Source organism: Rhamphochromis sp. 'chilingali', assembly GCF_963969265.1.
Source record: "Rhamphochromis sp. 'chilingali' genome assembly, chromosome: 6".
NCBI lineage: Eukaryota > Metazoa > Chordata > Actinopteri > Cichliformes > Cichlidae > Rhamphochromis > Rhamphochromis sp. 'chilingali'.
The window spans coordinates 33959413-33980330 of NC_137933.1; the positions used below are offsets into that span (position 1 = coordinate 33959413).

The window sequence follows — 20918 nt, forward strand, 5'->3', positions numbered from 1 at the left end:
GGTCTTAATGCGAGTTTGTTGTTCAATCACCTGGCATTTAAATCACCCCGCTCAAGTCCCACAAGCTATCCGTTTTCTGTCATACGCTGCACGTCTCACCAATTTGCTTTGTCATTTTGGGAGGAGTATGCAATTATCATAAATATCTCCCAGTGCTCACTTTGTCAACCCCACTGTGCAGCGTGAGCACACCTGTGAGACTTCAGGAGTATGCCCCTTTTTATCTTCTTTGTATCCCACGGTGAAAATAGGTGCCTCTCTCTTACCACCAGTACTTATGATGGCCTATTCTTACACCTTAAATGAGGTTTCAAGAATGTCACAAATGAAGTCAAAGTGCAACCCCACTGATTAGGCTGGTAATTAAGATGTAAATGTGGTTGTGGGCTGGTGAGCGATCACACCTGTGATAACAGCATAGTGCTGTTAACATCACCAGGGGTCTGACTGCCATGCAGTGCACTGCCTTATCAATGTTTGGGGTGATCTTCTGGTTAAATATAAGCTCCGCTCCTAATTCATGCTGTTTGCTAGTCTTGTGCTGCCAATGGCAGATACTAAACTACAAGGTAATGACAATTTTCTCCAGTGGGTGCAACTCTCCAGATATCAACTCTGTGAGAGGTGGTTCTTACGTTAGCCACCTGGTTAAACAAAGGACCCCTGGAAGACATTACAGTCCAAGGGAGAATAACCTTAACTGCCAAAAGCAATTAATGTAGAAGAATTTGTCATGGTGACACATTCACAACTCACACTGACAGAACAGGCTGACATATAAGGGCTTTCAGTGCAGTGTAAGGGGACAAAGCAAGGCATACTTAAGAATGGATTAGGTGTGAAATCTCAAATTAGGTCTATGAGAAATGTGTACATTAAGTTACTTATTATTCTGTCATCGTACGAAGTTCTGCAAACAGCTCTGCCTTTGCAACACACGCACAGACTCTGTGATGTGCTTATACACTGCATCGTTTCTCTGTGAAGAGCAGATGTGAGTGTAGTGTGAATTTAGGTAGACCAGGCATGTGCAGCCGCTGGCAGTCCTTTAGGGTTCGGGCACTCACACTTCAGTGTTAACAGTTTAGCTCCAGTGCCAGGTAGAGAATGAATGACACGGGGCAGGGTGGCACATCCTTGGAGATGTTTGTCAGGAGATGTCCCTCCCTTCTGCGTGTTTACACTCACAGGGGCCACACTTGGCTGTTAGCGGGGGAGAAAACTGGGAAAACAGCCGTCTTGTGAGAGCCAAGACTCTTACTGTGAATATTAAAGAGAGACAGAGAAGGAGAGTGAGGGAGAGAGAGCTATCTGGACAAAACAAAGCTGGGTTTGGAGAGCCCGGAGCACATAATAAGCACGACTCTTTCACTGCACACCCAGGGCACTGTGGAAAGTGGGGAGGCCACTGAATGGGAAAGGAAGTAATAAAAAAAGCAAACTTCTTTGAAAAGAGTCCTGTGTGTGTGTGTGTGTGTGTGTGTGTGTGTGTGTGTGTGTGTGTGTGTGTGTGTGTGTGTGTGTGTGTGTGTGTGTGTGTGTGTGTGTGTGTGTTTACATTTGTCCTTATCCATCTGAATGTGTGCAGCTGTATACCAGAGTGATGAGAATGCATACCCTATCTGTAGTAGGGTTTTTAGATATGAGATGCTCAGTTCAGTTCATTTTTATTTCAAACATTTCAAACATGTGCCTTCACAGTCATTACAAAATATCATTCCATTATTTGTTTGAAAAGGAGTAGGCAGAAGTATTTATTTATTTGTCCCTACCTCAAGTTGCTAGATCTCTGAGAAACAAAAAGACTGTAATTTTTATCTGTACCAAAACATCATTAAAGAATATGGAGTGAACCTCAGTGGGCCTCGTGAAAATGTAAGGCAAGCTGTGTTGTGTCCCCTTGCCAGACGCTTTGATGGGAGTTTGAAAAGCACCAACTCACCAAACAAGATGAGCCAGGAGGTAGGAGAAAAAGTAAAAGGGCAATGGAGTTTGATGAGAGAGTCTGATTGCCATTCTGTCTGACATGCAGTCTAAATGAGCTAAGAGAGCAGGAGAGGGACTATTTGATTCCAGCGTACGCACACACACAAACACAAATAAGGGCACTGAAGCGTTTTTCATTATTACATGGATTTTTTTTTTTTTACTTTTTCATTTTCTTTTCATACCTTGTTCGACTCCATAGTAAATTAAATTTATTGACGTAATTCTTATGTTTTATATCTTCCTTTGCAAAATATGAAAAGAAAATAGTAAAAAGAAAAAAAGAAGCAAGAGGAGACATAAATAGGGGAGAAAAGAGTGAGTCGTGAAGAAAAAGGAAGTGGGGAAGTGGTGGCAGTCCTATAACTTGACTGAGTTTACCCCTCAAGGTAGTCTTCTCGCTTGTCATCAGGGAACTGACTTCTCTGATATCCCGTATCCGACTAGACTTCCACAAGTGGGGTAAATAAAGAATGACAAGCCCTCCCCCTTCACCTCCAGGCAGATTTCACTCCTCTTCCCCTTTCCAGTGCAGACGTGGTGTGCAACAACAGTGGAGCTATAACGAAATGCCATCTAATTTCAGTTCTACTCATTGACAATAAAATGCCATATATATGCAGCACTTGCAGAAATTTTGTCCTCTACATATTATGTGGGTAAATAAACACAGAGATAAAAACAGAGATACTGTATGTTTTGTTTTTCAGTCTAAAGCACACAGGCATACACACAAACACCAGCTTAAATTTAGTTCCCTCTCGTGTGGTCACAGGAAGCTCAAGAGCACACATGCAAACACATAAGAAGACCTCACATAGAGCCTGCAACACTTTTCCTCCCGACAGATTCCTCATTTTGAACCACTGAAACCCCAGTGCAGTCTCATGTGTGTTTGTGCTTGTTTTAAAGAGCAATTAAGTACAGAAAGGCATCATATTTGGTGGTGATTTCTTTATTGGGAATATATAGAGAAATATAAAGAAAACAGGGCACAATCTGAAGCAGTCATTTAATGAATTGAATGTTGCTAGCGGTGAGCTTAAATGCCGCTTTGAAAGCACTGTGCACCAAAGTGAATTGCTCTATTCCAGTCAATCAATCAATCAATACATAAACGAATGAGGATATTAATTTAAGAAAAAGCTGAACAAAAAGGATGAAAGGGGGACGAGACAAGATGCAAAGTACGTAGGAAGTTAAAAATTTCATTGACTGGAGAAAAACTGACAAGAAATGCATTTCTTTAGGTGGCCTTAAAATGAAAGACTTAAAATGGGACTATAAATGAATAATTTAGCTAATGCTTCATTAATAGATGCAGGCTGGTAATTTGAACACAAAGCAGCAATCTAAAGGAGTGAGATCTTTCTCAATACACCCCTGACCAGCACCACCAGTAGCTCTCCCAGGTGCCAGACAGTGAGTCTGAAGGCTCCGCCCGGCCTCCACTCCCATTTCTTTCCCTCTGTAGCTCCAGGCCGGTGAGGGACAGGCTGAAGATCAATAGCTTGTGTTTGCCTATAGCAGTCACATTCCTCAGCCAGGACACTGATGCTAACTATCAATAGCAATAAGAGGCTGTCTGAGACACAGTTAACTGCTGGCCGACCAACACAGCTGTCTGGCGGCAGTTGATAAACATCTTGTGCCCAGAGTCACTGCGAATAAACCGCTTGATATGTTTCAACTTTGTGGCTGTATTTACTGTAAGAATGTGTGTGTTTTGTTTTTTGTTTTACGTGGCGTGTCTGCTGGCTCGGTGGTTACCTGCACGTTGCTTTGTGTGTGGTTACATTACCCGCCCGGCTTGCTTTGTGGCTGTGACACAGACATTGCATGTGTATATTCTGTATATTCTGTGTTTACGAGCGTGTGAAGTAATGTAGGGATAAGTCGATGTGTAATTTTTAGTTTTGCTTCCAGGTTCTTAAGAATACATAAACACTCAGCTTTCGGTGGGTGATGTCTGTAATTTCTTCAAGATGTTTGGAGTGTTTGGTTCCTCTATAACCTCCAGCCTTAGTGATGTGTGTCAGTGTAATCCGGCTCCATTCTGTGAAACATCTAACCATCTAAGCATCCCTCTTCATCCAAATATCATTTGTCAATGTCATATGAAAGCACAATGTGTTTTTCAAGAATACGAAGGAGCTAAAATGGGAGTCTTGGTGGTCGTCCAGTACCACCGTGTTTGTCGTTAATGCAACTCAAGCGAACATGTTTAATCAGATACAATCAAGTGAATTTGTATGATAACAATTGAAGGATTGAACGATTGCATCACTGTGACTGAGTGTATCTATTTAGAAAAAAACTTGGGTGGACAGTAATGAGAAACAGCCATAAAGCTAATAAACTTAGTGAACTAAAGCTAAAGGTTCGTTTTGCTCAAGTGCTGTGTATATTACTTATCTATATCTATTTAAACGCCTATTTATAAATAAGAATCATCAGTTAATAATCAGTCATATCTGATGCGAAACAAACTATGATTTGAATTTGTCCAAATTGAAAAGTGTAATTAATTGTTTTTAATACAAGAATGCAGCAAGTTATACTATCATAAAGTTTTAATCTCTTCTAAATTGTGCTGTGTTTATATTTTATCTGAAACAAAAGTATTCTAGTGTTTGCAAACTATCCAAAAGGATGCAAATGTAGTTTTATGTTTGAGTGCATCCCGCCTGTAATGTTTGGTGTCCAGTTACACCATTCAGAAAGACACTGAAGCCTGGCCTCTCTCACTAATAACGAGGGGGGGGGGGGGGGGGGGGGGGGGGGGGGTTGAAGCTCTTTGTCAAGGATCCATTGGCACACATCTCCTAACACTAGTACACTTGTACCTGAGTAGCTACAGCTTAAACACAATCACTCACAGTGTTTGTGCCACAGATGGCTGTACCAGTGGCACATGCAAACTCACAATCACACACACACACAGAGCCTGGACATGCAGGATATGTGTGATGGACCAGTGACCTCTAGCACCTCTGCGACACCCTTGAATGTTTGCTTGTTTTCCCTCAAACAAGATGAGATTGAAAGGGGGTGTCTGTAACTGCAGCTGAGATAATGTAAAAACAAACACGGCCCATTGATATCGGGCGATGCTGCAGGAAGATGTCAGAGGGCACAATGGGGGAAAACAATCTGTGGGACAAGTGGTGGCAGGGCTGCTGGGGGACAATGGAAAGGGTTTGATCTCTTAATTAATGGAGGCTAGTCGGTGCTGCTGCAGGTATTGAATTTTAATGCAGGCGATTTTTCAATGGGATTCCTTTGGTGGCAAAACAGTGCTAAATGCTGCATTCTGATTGTCTGGAAGACAAAGAAATCTCACTTCATACTTCAAGTAAATGAACCAATAATTTCTGCTCTAGCTGGAGTGTTTTTTCTTTCCCCATAGCCCTATAATCTGATTAACTTTAGATATGTTTTTTTTTTTTTGTTATTGTTTTTCTGTTTATTTATTCGTTTTGGTTTTTTAGAAGACTTAATGTGGAATAACTCAAATACTGAGTAATACTGAGGTTGGGCACCCTAAACATAGCAGTACTGTTCTGTTAAGAGTCATACAGTGACAGAGTGTGTGACTTGGTAGAAGGAAAATATGGCCTTATTTCTTTATTTGAGCATGAGGCCAGCTTACAACAATCCCTTTAATCAAGCTCATAATCCTTTAGTAAAGACATCATGGTGCCATTAATAATGCCAGGCACTTGATATTTGTTCTGGGAATGAGGGGGACCATTGACTTCATCAGTTGTCATTAATGAAGAAAAGAAGGAATAATGTACTAGTTTATTTATCCTGCCACAAAATAAAATATTTTAGGGAATTTCAGCCTATGGTTGTTTGTGATTGTATTTGTTATTATTAAAAAGGCCCTTTCTTAATATTATCTCTATAACTTTTTGGTATTTTTTAATAGAGGCTCTTTACTCATAACATATGAATCAAACCTATTGTCCATGTAAGCAGCAGCCCTGTTAATCAGGGACTCCACTCCTCTTCATACATACTGGAATCACGAGACTCTGCTTTCTTGTAAAACCTTGAGTTTTGTCCGCTCTCTCTTTTTGCCATTTGTGCGACTGTTATCACAAATACTACGCGCGCGCGCACACACGCGCGCGCGCGCGCACACACGTGCAGCTGACCTAGATGAAGGCCTAATCCAGCTAGTTGTAATTCTTTAGGCATCGAGTCGAGCAGGACCGTGAATAGAAACCCACCACGTGTTGAATAAGCAGAAAAAAGGGGGCTTTCTAGTTAGAAATACAGAGTGTGAGGATCACTAACAACTGCGCTTTGGTAGATTCCTCGCTTTAACTATCGCATTATGCGCTCAGACGTGCAGTGTTTCTGAGCTACGTGATCAATCACGACGTGTCGGTGATAATAGTGAATGATGACACCCACGACAGACCGTCTCTGATATGGTGCGCGCAGCATTGATTGCGCATAACCGACAAATGCGCACTTTTTATGCGCCAAAGGCTTCTGTCACTTTTCTTTGAAAGCACTTTCCCCCCACAGTGACAAAAAGAAACTGTTTGATGCGCCTGTTAAATAAACGGTTATTACATTCACCGTTAACCAAAGGTTTTAATAGTTTTTTTTAAAAAAGGAAATATACATTAATAATTCTATCTTAATATCATTATCATTAGTATGATAAACATTTTTATGTTAAATATTTATTTTTTCCCGCTTTCTCACTCAACAGATAATAAATAATAATTCAGGCAGACACACGCCTCTGAAAAAAGAAAAGAAATAAAAAACGTTTAAGTCAGTTTAAAACTTTTTCAAGCACTGGCACTGAGTTATATCTGTTGGGTCCCCAAACTGTGTCCGCCTGTGTCATTCAGCCCATGACTGTTAACACTGTATCCTCAACCGTCCCGAGTGAATCCCATTTAAAATGTCTCCTGCTCGGCTGGGCTGCAAATCACCCTGTTTACAATCTCACACCAACACTCACATCAATTAACTGGCCATTGATTTTTCCGCCCGGGACATTACAATATTGCAGACCCCTTTTTCCTCTCCTAGCAATTTCAAGTTTCCTGCATATAATTGCACGGGCTTTTTAACTGCACGCGCACATACACATTTTCCCCTACTAATGATAATTTGCTCTTTGATTTTTTTTAGTCACAGCTTTAATTTCGATCTGGTCCCCAGGTTTGTGGACAGTTTACGCATCAATTGATACTCCCTCCCCCCAAAAAAGAAGAAGAAGAAGAAGAAGAAGAAAAGAATGTTCCATTTGAAAATTATGTGTGCTGTTTAATTATTCGACCTAACGCATTGATAAAGCAGATCACTAAGGCCATCAGAGGTATTTGATTTTCCCTCTGCTCTTTCCTTTTTTCATGAATAAGTAAATAGTAAGGCTAGTCGAAACTAAAAGATATCTGACACAAGAGAGGACCAGATCCATCTAGCCTGCAGCTGCTCTTTAAATATTCAGTGAAAAATAATGGCATCCGAGGCATCACCTATAGTAACATTATTATCTTCATTTCTCAAAATCAGCCTGACTGAAAGCTTCGTTTATCTTTTTCAGGTAATAAATCTACTCGACTCAGCGCTCACAAGAAGCTCCTGTGGGATCTCTTGCCCTCTTAAGCATCCCAAGTGAATGCGCACTCCTGTTAATGCATTATTTATAATAATAATAATAATAATAATAATAATAATAATAATAATAATAATAATAATAATAATAATAATAATAATGTAACTTCTGTAATCCACAGGCTCGATTAAGACATCGTTTTATTTGCTTTGCCGTTATCAGCTGAAATATATTGGCCAATTGTCAATCTAATAAAAACATTTACCATTATGATAAAATAAAACATATCAACAGGCCAAACATTTAACTTTTGATAAGGACATTATGCAGTAATTCATGCCGATTTTACAACATAAACAACCCAGTGGATGGTGAATATATAAAGAAAAGTTTAGGGTTTTTTTTTTCCAAATGCATGATGTGAAATATAGATTAGTCCGCGTGACATGGATATGAGGCAAGCATTCGTTAAAAAAGTGTTTGGGGAAGAATTTAAAAGCTTAATTTATCCCCATTCAGATGAACAGACTTCTGTCTCTCCGCTCTTTACCACTGATCATCCCGGCGCGCACAAACCGTTTGGCTCTGCTGTGCTCAATCAGAGAGAAAGAGAGAGAGCGGGAGCGAGGGAGAGGGAGGTGGAGGTGAATGGTAACGTGACTGAATAGCCCGATGACCAATCAGATCCTCGATGGGCCGGGCTCCACATTTGTCCCACTGCCGCACGGGCCCTCAAAGTTTGTTTATTCGCGGAACGCAGTGTGTGATGAAAACGTGTTAGTAAGTAACCCCTCTTTCTGCTAATAATAATCAAATCAAAGTGATTGGGACGTCGGATCTCACTCTGGACTTTTGGGAACGCGTAACGGTGCCATTTACGCACGGAACATGCTGGCGAGACGTTGCGTTTTACCGCACCGGGAGCTTCGCTTCAAACTCTTCAGAAAGTAGGTGTCGGTGTGCACACAACAAGAGCTGTATTACAGCGATCTTTACGCAAGAGTGGAGAACGGACTACCGAGTTGTAGTGAAATTAAAGTTGGTTGGAGATCGTGAAGGTTTGAGTTGCGAGCGTCCCGTCAATCCACATCAACAGGGGAAAAGGAAAAAAGAAAGAAAATAAACTGTGATGACTGCAAAAGACTGAAAGATACTGTCGCGGGCATGGACTCGAGACGCTGACATTCCCCTGTAGTAGTCAAGATAAGCCTTGACTTGGCTAACAGAAGGGGTTAAACCGTATCTAAAGGGAGTTTGGAAAACCCAGCCTTTCTTCCTCATACGGATCAACTCATTGGGTGGGAGCTGAGAGAGAGACAAGAGTCCCCAGCAAATCAGGAGCTAATTGATTAAAGAGACTTCATTTGAATAGGAGGGGGGCTGGCAAGGTGCCAATCGCCTTTCAAAGAAGCCCCCGTATGATTAATCGCAGAGCATTATTGATAATCATAACGGGGCACATGCGCGGTGGATGTTCTCGATTTACGTAATTTTTTAGAAGGTTTTGTAGTCATTTTTTTATTCTTTGCCTGCTGATGTGCCAGCCAGCATGTCGCGGAGGAAGCAAGCGAAGCCTCAACACTTCCAATCCGACCCTCATCTGCCTTTATCGGAGCACAATGGTGAGTCCAAGTAACCCAACGCTCCTTTTATGCAATCACCGTGAATTTTTCTTTCTTTTAAGCGATGTTTTTATTGTGTCCGCGGTCAACTCTCACTGTTAAGGAAGACTTTGAATTGGAGTTTATGCTGTTAGTTTTTTGTTGATTTCTTTACAAATTCAAGTGACTTCTTGATGAAAGTATGGTCGACTTTTAACAAAAGTTGATGCACCGATTTTCCACGAATTTCCCATTATTCAAGTACCAAGAACAATTTGGGGTAACTTGACATTTCTGCGCTGATTATTTTATTATCAGAGGTTAAAACTCAGTTCTAGGCGGTTAATAAGTGAAATATGAGAACACAGATATGGTGCGTTTTCTTTGGGTTTGAGCTCGGTGTGACTTAAAAGTTTCAAAAGTTTTTAATCTTAACTTTAGCGCGTTTTAAATAAATAAATAATCGCTCCGCTCGCACTCAGGCTTCCCTGCGTTCAGCGGTCGGCGTCTTGCCTCGACATCGACCACCCTGTCGCCCCTGTCGGGACTCCCAACTTTTCTTTGGTCCCGGACCGACAAATACCGTATTCCGTGTGCTTCAACTTTGCGCTGCAAACTCGTACAGATATCTCCTTCTTTTATGAAAATATATCAACAGTCTACGCCATGGCTTGTTACTCTTTTTTTTTAAGTAAGATGAAAGGAGGACAGAGTGCGCCGGAGAACGTTAATGAACAAACATCTTTCCCAGTTCCTCCTGTGACGGTCTCTTTAGTTTACCCGTCTTTAGGCAATTTTTTTTCTTATAAAAAAGAAGAAGAAGAAGAAAACAAATATTTGGGAAACTGAAGTTTTGTCTCGGCCATTCTGTCTCCACAAATACACAACCGATTCGTCCAAAAGATAGTTTCATGTCGATATAGATAAACCGATTTCCTAATTTTAACTTGCGGACTTGTAGCCAATGCGACCATCTTACACCTTTGAAAAAACTGCAGTAAGAATGCTTTGTTAGAAATGTGGTGCCTAAAATGTGAAATGAGTTTGTACAAAGTGGCTTTCAGGACTTTGCATGAGCTCTCAGAGTTTCAGAGGCCAACATAAGCCAGTAAAGTTATAATTAATTGCAAGCTGCTTTGTTTTTGTAGAAAAGGGGAATACTCGAGCCAAACAAGACACTAATAAAACTGCGTTTCAGATCACTGTAGAATAGTTATAAATAAAGCTTTCATTTCGCTACAGGACGTTGCAGCGTGTATTTTTGTTGACCGACTTTTCAGTCATGCGTTCATTAGGAGGAAAAAAATATCCATTAATATTTTAAGTAATTTCATAAATGTTCATAAATGGAAAGAAGCCCCGACTTTGTTATTCGGCGCAGTGTGATCGAATTTTGCCGCACAAAATTTATACTTTCTGCAATTTAAAAATAAATACATCTTTTGATTTAAATTTTTAGAAAAATGGCCTACAGATTTCATGCGAGGAAATAAAAAAATCTGTGCAGCACACTGTGTTTAGCACAACCTGAAAAGCATGTGCATTTCAAATAAATATTTAAAATAAATATTCCTTTCGGGAGAAAGTCACGCATTGAAACGCTGTTTCACGTGATTTTAGGAACTTGATGATTAATGCAAAACCTTGTCTATCCCTGAGTGCTGTTTCTTTCCCCTAAATTTCCTTTAAATCTAATAAAGGGGAGTGAGGGAAAGTCACTTGTTTCAACAACCCATCTGCAGAATGCAAAAATTCCTAATTATGTCTAGGCCATATGCTAAAATAGTTGCAAGTGTCTTGTGTATGTAATTATAAGAGTATGACCATGTTGTCTTTAAGTTTGGGATTATTTAGCTGAAGCAGTGCTCATTATAAATGAGTTGTGTGTCTTTCTAGAGTGTTCTGGTAGCAGAAAGGGAAACAGAAAGTCATTGTATTTGTAGCTGAATATCAGTGATGCTCAGGGCTGTAGTTACTGGGAGGTCGGAGTGAGAGCCACAGAGGGTGGGATGTTGAGCTGTTTTAACCTTTGCCAGCATCCCTCTGTTTGGAGGTGATCAGAGTTCAGGGCTCACTGTGTTCCTCTCTGCCTTGCCATTGACCCTGCTGATGAGAGCTGCAGGCAGCCCAGCAAGGCCTCAGCTTTTTTATTTAAGAGTGTGTTTGACTGTGGGGCCTTATCAATGTTGTGACCATCCCCTTATGCCCTATCAGAGTGGCCCCCCTAGAGGAGAGATTGGCAGGGCAGCCCCCTTTTGCGCTGTTTCTCCCTGCAAACACAGAGTGCCTCGCTTGTCATTTTGCCATTGTTTATGTGGTGTGAGTTTAGGTGTAGCCTGAAGGACTTGCTTTGCCTTTTTCCCTCCCCTTAAGCTTTAACCATGTCACCGGGGCAGAGCTTCTGAGATTTGAATCTTGTCCTGGACCACGGCAGCTTTAGTGGAACCCCATCTAGTGTTCAGTGGGATGAGTCCTGAGGGCTGGAGAAGATGTGAGCAGAAACCCTCCTGAAGTTACAAGTGTCAAGACGCTCACAGAGGCCCCCTGCGAAAAAATAATGTAGGATCTCTCAAAGCTCTCCAACTTTTTTGACTAATCCTTACTTTCTTGTCTCTCATATTCAGATTTTTGGTCAATCTCTTTGAGGCTCCGTCCTCTTGCTGTCTGCCTTAACGCCCTTTAGCTCTGCTCACTACTTACATTGTGCTATTGATAGACATTCTATCGAAGTTTACAGTCTTTCTTCATACCAGCTTGACTTTATCTTAATTGTAATTTGAAGTTAATCCTTGCTATTTTAGGAATTAAGCCTAATGCTAGCATCTGCGCTGTTTGCTCCTAGTCTTATGTGGACAGTGGATTTGTAGTGATGCATTAATTCAGTTTTGATCCTTTTTCGGTCATCAAGTAAAGACATATTTTGGCAGTGTAAAAAGTCATATGCAGTTGGTGGTGAAATGATTCTTACACTGTACAGCCGTAAAGGCATTTTTACCATTGGCTTTCCTTAAACTTGTGATAGAGTTCGGAAGACGACAATGTCCCTTGCTGCATTGCAATTTGATGACGAGTCTTAGCAGTTCCTTAGTTAGAGTATAGAAATGTACATTTTGGGGGAAAGCTCATCTGTCTTTGCTGTCTTTTTTAGTGTAATTTTATATTCTAGCGATAGTTGTATTTTATCCATGCATTTGTTTTATTGTGGCATTTGTTTGATAAGTTTAAATAATTTGAAAGTGCACAATTTTTGAAAATGCACTGTACAGAAAATAATGTTTTAGTATTTGTTAGGATTTATTCAATTAAAGAAACACACTTATTATGTTTGTGAGTTAAATAGTGAATTAATTAAATTCCACTGTAGAGCTTTTTCTCTGCTGTGTGTAGATTTGCACACACAGACACACACACAGTGAAAACTCAGGTATTTTATTTTTTATGAATAACTCTGCATCTTCCAAAAGTCAGGCAAAAGTTTTTGTTTTTTCTATATTCTTCTATTTTCATCCTGCTCATTTTCATATGATTTGATTTTCTTCACACTAATTTGTGTACAGTGAACCTTGAGAAAAGAGAAAAGGTGTTTATTTAATCCTCACATTTCTCACACTATGAATCAAACACATTTTTTCAAAATTAACGCTTGGGGTGTAGGTAGACGGGTGGGTGGAATTGGGGGGGGGGGGGGGGGGGGGGATTTAACATGAAAAGTTATCATTAAAGTTGAGTCTTCCCTGTTTGCATGGTTTGGTGGTGTGAGGGCCGGGGTTTACTGTCATGGCAACTTTGCGTTATCTGATGTCTCTGAGCGGAGAAACATTGAGGGAGATAATCCCTGAATTAAACAGGATCTGCTTTGAGTCGACTGAGATGAGCAGGGCCAGGCTGTGCCGACGATCCCCGCCGCTCCCATGCTGTGTGAACAATGGGAAGGCATCCTGTCTCTCTGTGGGGCAGGGCTGCACTTCTCTGGGTTTCATTTGCAAATGAATTCTTGGCCCTGATGAAAGTGTTGAGGGGCCAGAGGCACAATGAAAGGGATTCATAGAGAAATGCAATTTGTAAATCAACTTGTATGCTAAATAGCGAGATTTTAGTGTGACAAAGAGGGAAATGAATAAGGAAAGTCTGGAGCACAGCAGTGGCTCTGGGGGCAGGGTGTCGTCTTGCCTTTTCATTCCCTGACTCGTCCTGTTTATTAAAATGGAAAATTTCAAAACCTATTTCAGTGCGCATTTGGAATGTGGTCGTTACTTTAGAATTTTTGTCTAAGTAACAAGAGAAGTTTCTGTTATGCTTGTTCTATGAACTGGTGTGTCTGCCTTCTTAGTTTTGGCAAGTTTGTGATGCATGCGTTCTCATATGCCACACTGCTCTTTAGCGTTGACCAAGTATTTATTTATTTATTTAATCCCTTTCAGGCATTTTTTTTTCCTTAAATGAATTCACCGATAACTGTCCTTTCTTGGATTTAACTTTTGGGTTTATTGGACAATACTTAAACAAAAGTCTTAAGAATAATAAATATTTTTATTCTTGTAATAGATGGCAGATTTGTTTCATGTTTTTTGGTTATCAACTGAGTAACTGTTTACCTTAAACTTCTTTCTTGAATTTCTTCCTCTTTGTTTTTGCTTTCTTGTGTATATGCAGTAGATGTGGTGCCACAGGCTCTGTTGTTCTTGTCTCACTGTGATTGCAGGCTGAGTGGATACAAATTAGTTTAGTGACATAGATAACCTGTCCAAGATGCCTGTAGTTGGCTGAAAATGAGCAAAGTTGACAGCAAATTGAAAGTCTAATAAGTCCTTCAAATGCTTGATTTGCACCGAGTGGACAAGTAGACTTTGAAGGGCATGGAATATAGGAAATCAATGCTTTTCTATGAAATTTCATTAAGACCCAATGATCCTGACTTCACTCTATTCTATATTTTGATGGATTATCTAGAGAAAATGATTACCTTTGGTTGGCCTGATGAAACCCAGATGTACATCTTCAAAGATCACTTTTAACCAATATTTGAGTAGTTCCCATTGATTTTGTATCCCCTCTTATCATGTTTCAGAGGCCACTACATTGAATAAGGTCTTTCCTCATTTCTGCCAGCTTACTGTTGCCTTTTAATCTTTTTTCGTGAACACATCAGAAGGATAGGTGTTAAAACTGATTAACTTAAGATTAACAACAATTGAATTCAAGAAGATAAATCTGCTTCTTCAGCTGCAAAACATTTCTAATCGCTAATCCTCTGTTTCCTCTTTTTCAGGGGACACAGAACTTTGCTCCGAGGACCCCCCCTGCAAGGAGTCAGACGCCCATGTCTGTAGCAGATGTTGTGCTGAGTTCTTTGAACTATCAGATCTTGAGGAACACCAGAAGAATTGCACTAAGAATCAGTTAGTTCTGATAGTGAATGAAAATCCTGCCTCCCCTGTCGGAACTTTCTCGCCTGGGTCTCCTCCTCATAATCCCGATGACCAGATGAATGACACAGCTAATAACACTGATCAAACAGAGGGCAGTGACCTTTTGGAGCCTAACACTCTTGAAAAAGACGAATCCATGGACGTGGACGTTTCCGGAATGAGCAGTGGTCACGAAGAGGACGGCAGTCATACAGAGAGCGGAAGCCCCATTAATACAGTCAGCAGCCATGCTGATAGAGGCACCTCTGGCCCCGCAGTAGGTACTTCAGCTATCTCTGCCTCACTACCTCAGCTCAGTAACCTAACTGAACTGGGGAACTTCTCCATGATCAACAGCAATGTCATAATTGAAAATCTGCAGAGCACCAAAGTGGCTGTGGCCCAATTCTCCCAAGAAGCCCGTTCGACTGGAGGACCAAGGGTGGCCGTGCCAGCACTAATGGAGCAGCTCTTAGCCCTGCAACAGCAACAGATCCACCAGCTTCAGCTTATTGAACAGATTCGCCATCAGATACTGCTACTAGCCTCCCAATCACCAGAAATACAGGTACCTCCAACTTCTGCTCCCGGCACAATGGGGCCAGCTGCCAGCCCCCTGACCACACTCAGCTCACATCTCTCTCAACAGCTGGCGGCAGCCGCAGGCCTAGCACAGAACCTGGCCAGCCAGTCGGCCAGTATTAGCAGCATAAAGCAGCTGGCTGCAGCAGCACAGCTACCTCAGTCCAACCCAAGCAGCAGTGAGACATCTCAGAGCATTACCACACTGGGGCCATCAACAATCAATCCCCAATCCTCTGACAAAAGGCCCACTCCTATGAGTAGCCTTCATTCTCAACTAAGCAGCTCCTCACTAGCAAAGTCATCGACGCCAGCATTTGGAATAGGTAGCTTGTTAAGCTCGGCCGTGAATCCCCTTCTACCTCAACCCCCACCTGGAAATCCCATGTTCTCCAGTTCTCTGTCCAGTGTTGGCACCACTGTAGAGGACCTCAACTCTTTAGCAGCTTTGGCCCAGCAGAGAAAAGACAAGCCGCCAAATGTCAGTTCATTTGAGCATAAGAGCAGCTCTGATGATGCTTTCTTCAAACATAAGTGCAGGTTTTGTGGCAAGGTGTTTGGGAGCGACAGTGCCTTGCAAATTCACCTGCGCTCACATACTGGTGAGAGACCCTACAAGTGTAATATCTGTGGCAACCGGTTCTCCACTCGTGGTAACCTGAAGGTGCATTTTCAGCGTCATAAAGAAAAATACCCTCATATCCAGATGAACCCTTACCCTGTTCCTGAGCATTTAGACAACATACCAACAAGCACTGGCATTCCATACGGCATGTCTATACCACCTGAGAAACCTGTGACCAGCTGGCTTGACAGTAAACCAGTTTTGCCTACTCTGACATCATCAGTCGGCATGCTGCTACCACCAACCATGCCAAGCCTGCCACATTTCATCAAAAAGGAAGATCATTCAATAGCCATAACTAGTCCTTCTGTTACTGCAAAGAGTGACTCAGGTGCCACTGAGCCTTCAGCTAAAAGTAATGATGGTGTATCTGAAGAGGGTGAAGGTGCAACACTGCCTACCTCAAATGGAAAAACTGACGAAGGCAGCAAGACTTTGGGTCTCATGACAAATGTGAGTTGTGCATCAGAAAGCATTGCAGAGTATACGACTTCTACCAGCCCACCCATGATGACCAACCCACTCATGCCCCTTATGTCTGATCAGTTCAAGGCTAAGTTCCCTTTTGTAGGCATTCTGGATCCTCTCCAGGGATCGGAGACATCCAAGTTACAACAACTTGTGGAGAACATTGATAGAAAGGTGAAAGACCCAAATGAATGTGTCATTTGCCACCGGGTGCTGAGCTGCCAAAGTGCACTGAAAATGCACTATCGCACTCACACTGGGGAACGGCCCTTCAAGTGTAAAATCTGTGGCAGGGCATTTACCACCAAGGGAAATCTTAAAACCCACTACAGTGTTCATAGGGCCATGCCTCCTCTTAGAGTTCAACACTCCTGTCCCATTTGTCAGAAGAAGTTCACGAATGCTGTCGTTCTACAGCAACATATCCGTATGCATATGGGTGGGCAGATCCCCAACACCCCTCTGCCAGAGAGTTATCCAGAGTCCATGGCTTCTGATACTGGCTCATTTGAAGAGAGAAACTTTGATGATCTTGACAACTTTTCTGATGACAACACTGAAGGAATGGAAGAGGGTCCAGACAGCAGTGTGCCAGATACACCCAGATCTGCTGATGCTTCCCATGACAGTCTATGTAACTCCCCAGCTCCCCCTGAAATGGCTACCCAGGAAGGGCAAGAGAGGAATGGCCAAGAATATAATAATGAAATGCAGGAACATAATGTGATCCAGATGAAGGCTATTGCAAATGGCTTAATTGAAGGTGACTGTCTCACCAATGACTCCTCATCTCTGGGAGGTGATGTTGAAAGCCAAAGCGCCGGGAGTCCAGCGGTGTCAGAATCTACCTCCTCCATGCAGGCGCCATCACCCACTAGCATGCAGCCACAACCACACAAATCCCCGAGCCTCGAAGAAAGGCACCAAAGGGCCTTATCTTCAGACCCCACCAGTATAAGCCTCTTGCACTCACATCCCTCCAACCTTGGAGCCCTGGACCTGACATCTGTCAGTTCACCAAAAGACCCTTTGGGTATGATTTTCCCCTTCCGTGAGCGTAGCACCATCAAGAATACATCCTGTGACATCTGTGGGAAGACCTTTGCTTGTCAGAGTGCCTTGGACATTCACTATCGAAGCCATACCAAAGAAAGACCATTTATTTGCACGGCATGTAACAGGGGTTTCTCCACCAAGGGCAATCTCAAGCAGCATATGCTAACACATCAAATGCGAGACTTGCCCTCACAGCTATTTGAGCCATCAAATACCAGCCTGTCCTCCAGCCCAACTCCTTCTCTTCTATCTGTCGGTTCTCTAAGCAAACCAGAAGTCAATGGTTTCCTTCATAACCTTCATCCGGAAAACAAGGAGGTACCCCCTGGCTTGGTCACCTCATCTGCCTCAACATCCCCAGTGCTTTCCACTGCTCCACCACGCAGGACTCCCAAGCAACACTTCTGCCATACCTGCGCAAAGTGTTTCTCCTCCGCCAGTGCTCTGCAGATCCACGAGAGAACCCACACAGGGGAGAAACCCTTTGCCTGCAGCATCTGCGGCCGAGCTTTTACCACCAAAGGAAACCTCAAGGTAAATGTCGAAACACCCAGCAAACTATTTGCCTCCTAAAAGTATGTGCGTGAGAATGTTCATGAAAAACGAGTCTCAGGGTTACTATTTAATTTTATATGGCATGTCAGTGCATTAGGCATCAAGATGTGGTAATGTGGTATAATTAATGAAAGGAACTGCTCTTAGAGAAAAAAAAATGGAAAAGCTGAATCATGCATGTAATATAATTATTGGAGAGAAATTCCAGCATGTGATCAGCTAAGAATGATCCAGTGCACACAATTAATTATCAGGTATAATCACTGTGAGTAAGTCAGTCTGTATTTTTCCATAACGGATTCTGTAAAAAATGTCACAGGCTTAAATCATCAAGAAAAAGATCTGCTTAGTGATCTTTAGGATTTTGGGGGATTATGTGGCCTTAATTTCCAAATCTCCAATTCCTAGTGGAGAAATAAGGGTATATGTTTTTTTTTGTTTGTTTGTTTGTTTTTATTTCTAAAAGATTTACTGAATCAAGCTCAGTCTGTTGGATGATACTAGACTTACAGCGATATCTCACAGTTTTTTTAAAAAAAGGCTCATTAACTTTGTGTAAACTATTGTATATGAGCCACATTAAAATACAATTATTTTGGAGCAGTGTTTCAAAAATGTCCAAGCAGAATGTTGTCTTGTTCTTAGAAAGGGTATGGGCAGAGGTGAAATGTCACATGTAATACTGGCTGGGGCAATGAAACTGGACAGTGCAATTTTTGCTTCAGCCGTGCGGTGCCCTTGTGAGATGAGCAAATTAAAGTTCAGATTAAACAGCATGTATCAGTCTTGCCAAAAGATGTTTACACAGTGTTTGTACTTCTCATAGCATAGGCAGCTAACTGATCTGCTGCACTCAGGGTGTGAAGCTATTTTAATTCACACTCAAGCATTATTATTATTTTTTCCATTGCATCATCTCATGTGCAGCTCTTGTGGCCAAGTTTGTAAACATCACTAGTTTTCATCCCGCTCATTGCTCTGTCTCTCACCTCCTCTCTTTTGTTCTTCTCCCTCTCCGTCTGTGTAGGTTCACATGGGCACCCACATGTGGAACAGCGCTCCTGCCAGACGTGGCCGCAGGCTCTCCGTAGATGGCCCGATGGCCTTCCTTGGCACCAACCCAGTCAAGTTTCCCGAGATCTTCCAGAAGGACATGGCATCAAGGGCAAGCAACGGAGACCCGACCAGTTTCTGGAATCAGTATGCTGCGGCCTTCTCCAATGGTCTCGCAATGAAGACAAATGAAATCTCTGTCATCCAGAACGGAGGCATCCCACCCATGTCAGGTGGTGTCGGAAATGGGGGCAGCTCTCCCATAGGTGGCCTGACAGGCAGCCTTGATAAGCTACACAACACGGAGCCCAATGCTGCTCTGGCTGGTCTGGAGAAAATGGCCAACACAGAGAATGGGGCCCACTTCCGGTTCACACGCTTCATGGAGGACAATAAAGAAATTGCCACCAATTAGTATATGTCCTCAACTGGGCACAGACACATAAAGATGCCTAAAGGCATACTGTACACATATGTAGACACAGACAGAGGAAGAGAACAAGACAGGGATAAAATCAGCTGAACTGCTTTGCTCGCCATTGAATCTTTACGAACATGAGTGTGAAGACAAGTTGCTTTTTTTGTACAATGTACATGTTATAGTTTTAAGGAGCTTATTTATTAGTGATTATAACCTTGCTTGAAACCAAGTGGAAGCATTAACAATTAGGTTTTGTTTATTTTAAAGCCACAATGGGTGCTTTAAAAATGTGCTTTTGAAACTTAGAATATCTGGTTAGATAACCTTACCTTGGCATTAAGTTATTTTCTGTCTGTAGTAGCTATAATTGAACTGTCTATGTTCATGTGATGCATTAGCCCTGTAATAAGCGAACAGACTTGCTGTAAATAATGTACACTGATCTTCTGTAGATGGTCTAACATCTGTGTGTTCATGAATCCCCCCCACCCCGCCTCATCAAGACAAAACAATGAAATTCAGGCAAGGGACTAAATGATGTTGTAGTTCCTTTCTTTCCGATTATTATTTACCTTTATCTTATTTAAGGAAGACAAAACATTGAAGTTTGCTACATTTCAAGGGTTTATTTAGTGTTAATTTGTTTTCTCGTTACAGTCTCTGTATTGTACTTTCTACTTTTTTTGTTTACTTCCATTTTTTTTCTTCTATCTTCTGTTGCTCATATTTTATTGTTGTTGAGAGCAAGACGGTTACAAATAGAGGAACATTCAGTCTGGCCTGTTTCCTGGATTTTGGAACTGAGACAGCTAATCAAATTGGAAGGATCACTTTTAGTATCTGAGCTGGATTTCCACATTGCTGCTATGTCCCAGCATCCTCACTGACATCAAGTGCAAAGTTATGTGTTGAAGCTTCTGTAAATATGTTCAGATGTGGAAATACAAGCTCCCTTGCAAGAAAATGTACATAAAGCTCTCACAAGAAGTCCATCACGGCCAGGGGACAAAATGATAGTGTTTTTATAAGTATAAATATATATCGGGTTTGACAACCTTCGGACTGTTACATGCACTTTCTTGGAAAGTTGGAAGATCTTTATGGGTCCAGTTTCTCTACACTTTAATACCTACTAACAACTAAGATACTGTAATTCTTTACTCTAATAATCAAATACATCAGTTTTCCAAAAGAAACATTGTGTGTTTGTGTGCTTTTATTTCCTCATTTTAAAAATACCGTCTCTTTACATTTACTAACAACTATACATAAGAAAAAAAGCAGAAATAAAAAATAAATTAAATAAGCAACTTTTGTTTCTTTTAAAGAATTTGTGTTCACGTGCAGCCTCCACACTTCCGTGCACAAACTACAGAAACGGAGGCTTGGGTGCTGATGGTGTGAGTTTTCCTGCTCTTTAATTTAAAATGAACACTGTTTGAACATCGTAGTTTCTATAGCTAGTTCTCCAGATCTCCAATTAATGACTGTTCCACAGAATCGGATAAATTCAAAGCGTATCCGTGGAAAGGAAAAGGCCCCCTTCTGCAATTTATTTACAAAGGGTTTAAAA

General features: G+C 41.6%; 1 protein-coding gene across 2 annotated transcripts; it reads left to right on the top strand.

Moving 5' to 3' along the window:
• The first annotated feature begins 8301 nt into the window (after window positions 1–8301).
• sall1a (spalt-like transcription factor 1a) lies at window positions 8302–20541 on the top strand. 2 transcript variants are annotated; one of them, XM_080885477.1, is made up of 4 exons: window positions 8302–9198; window positions 11551–11736; window positions 14447–17850; window positions 18899–20541. In XM_080885477.1, exons 3-4 carry the CDS (start codon window positions 14662–14664, stop codon window positions 19337–19339), a joined length of 3630 nt encoding a protein of 1209 aa, XP_080741603.1. In that variant the 5' UTR covers window positions 8302–9198; window positions 11551–11736; window positions 14447–14661; the 3' UTR covers window positions 19340–20541. The 2 variants fall into 2 exon arrangements, with proteins under 2 accessions (XP_080741603.1, XP_080741602.1); XM_080885476.1 differs by lacking the exon at window positions 11551–11736.
• Window positions 20542–20918: the final 377 nt, after the last annotated feature.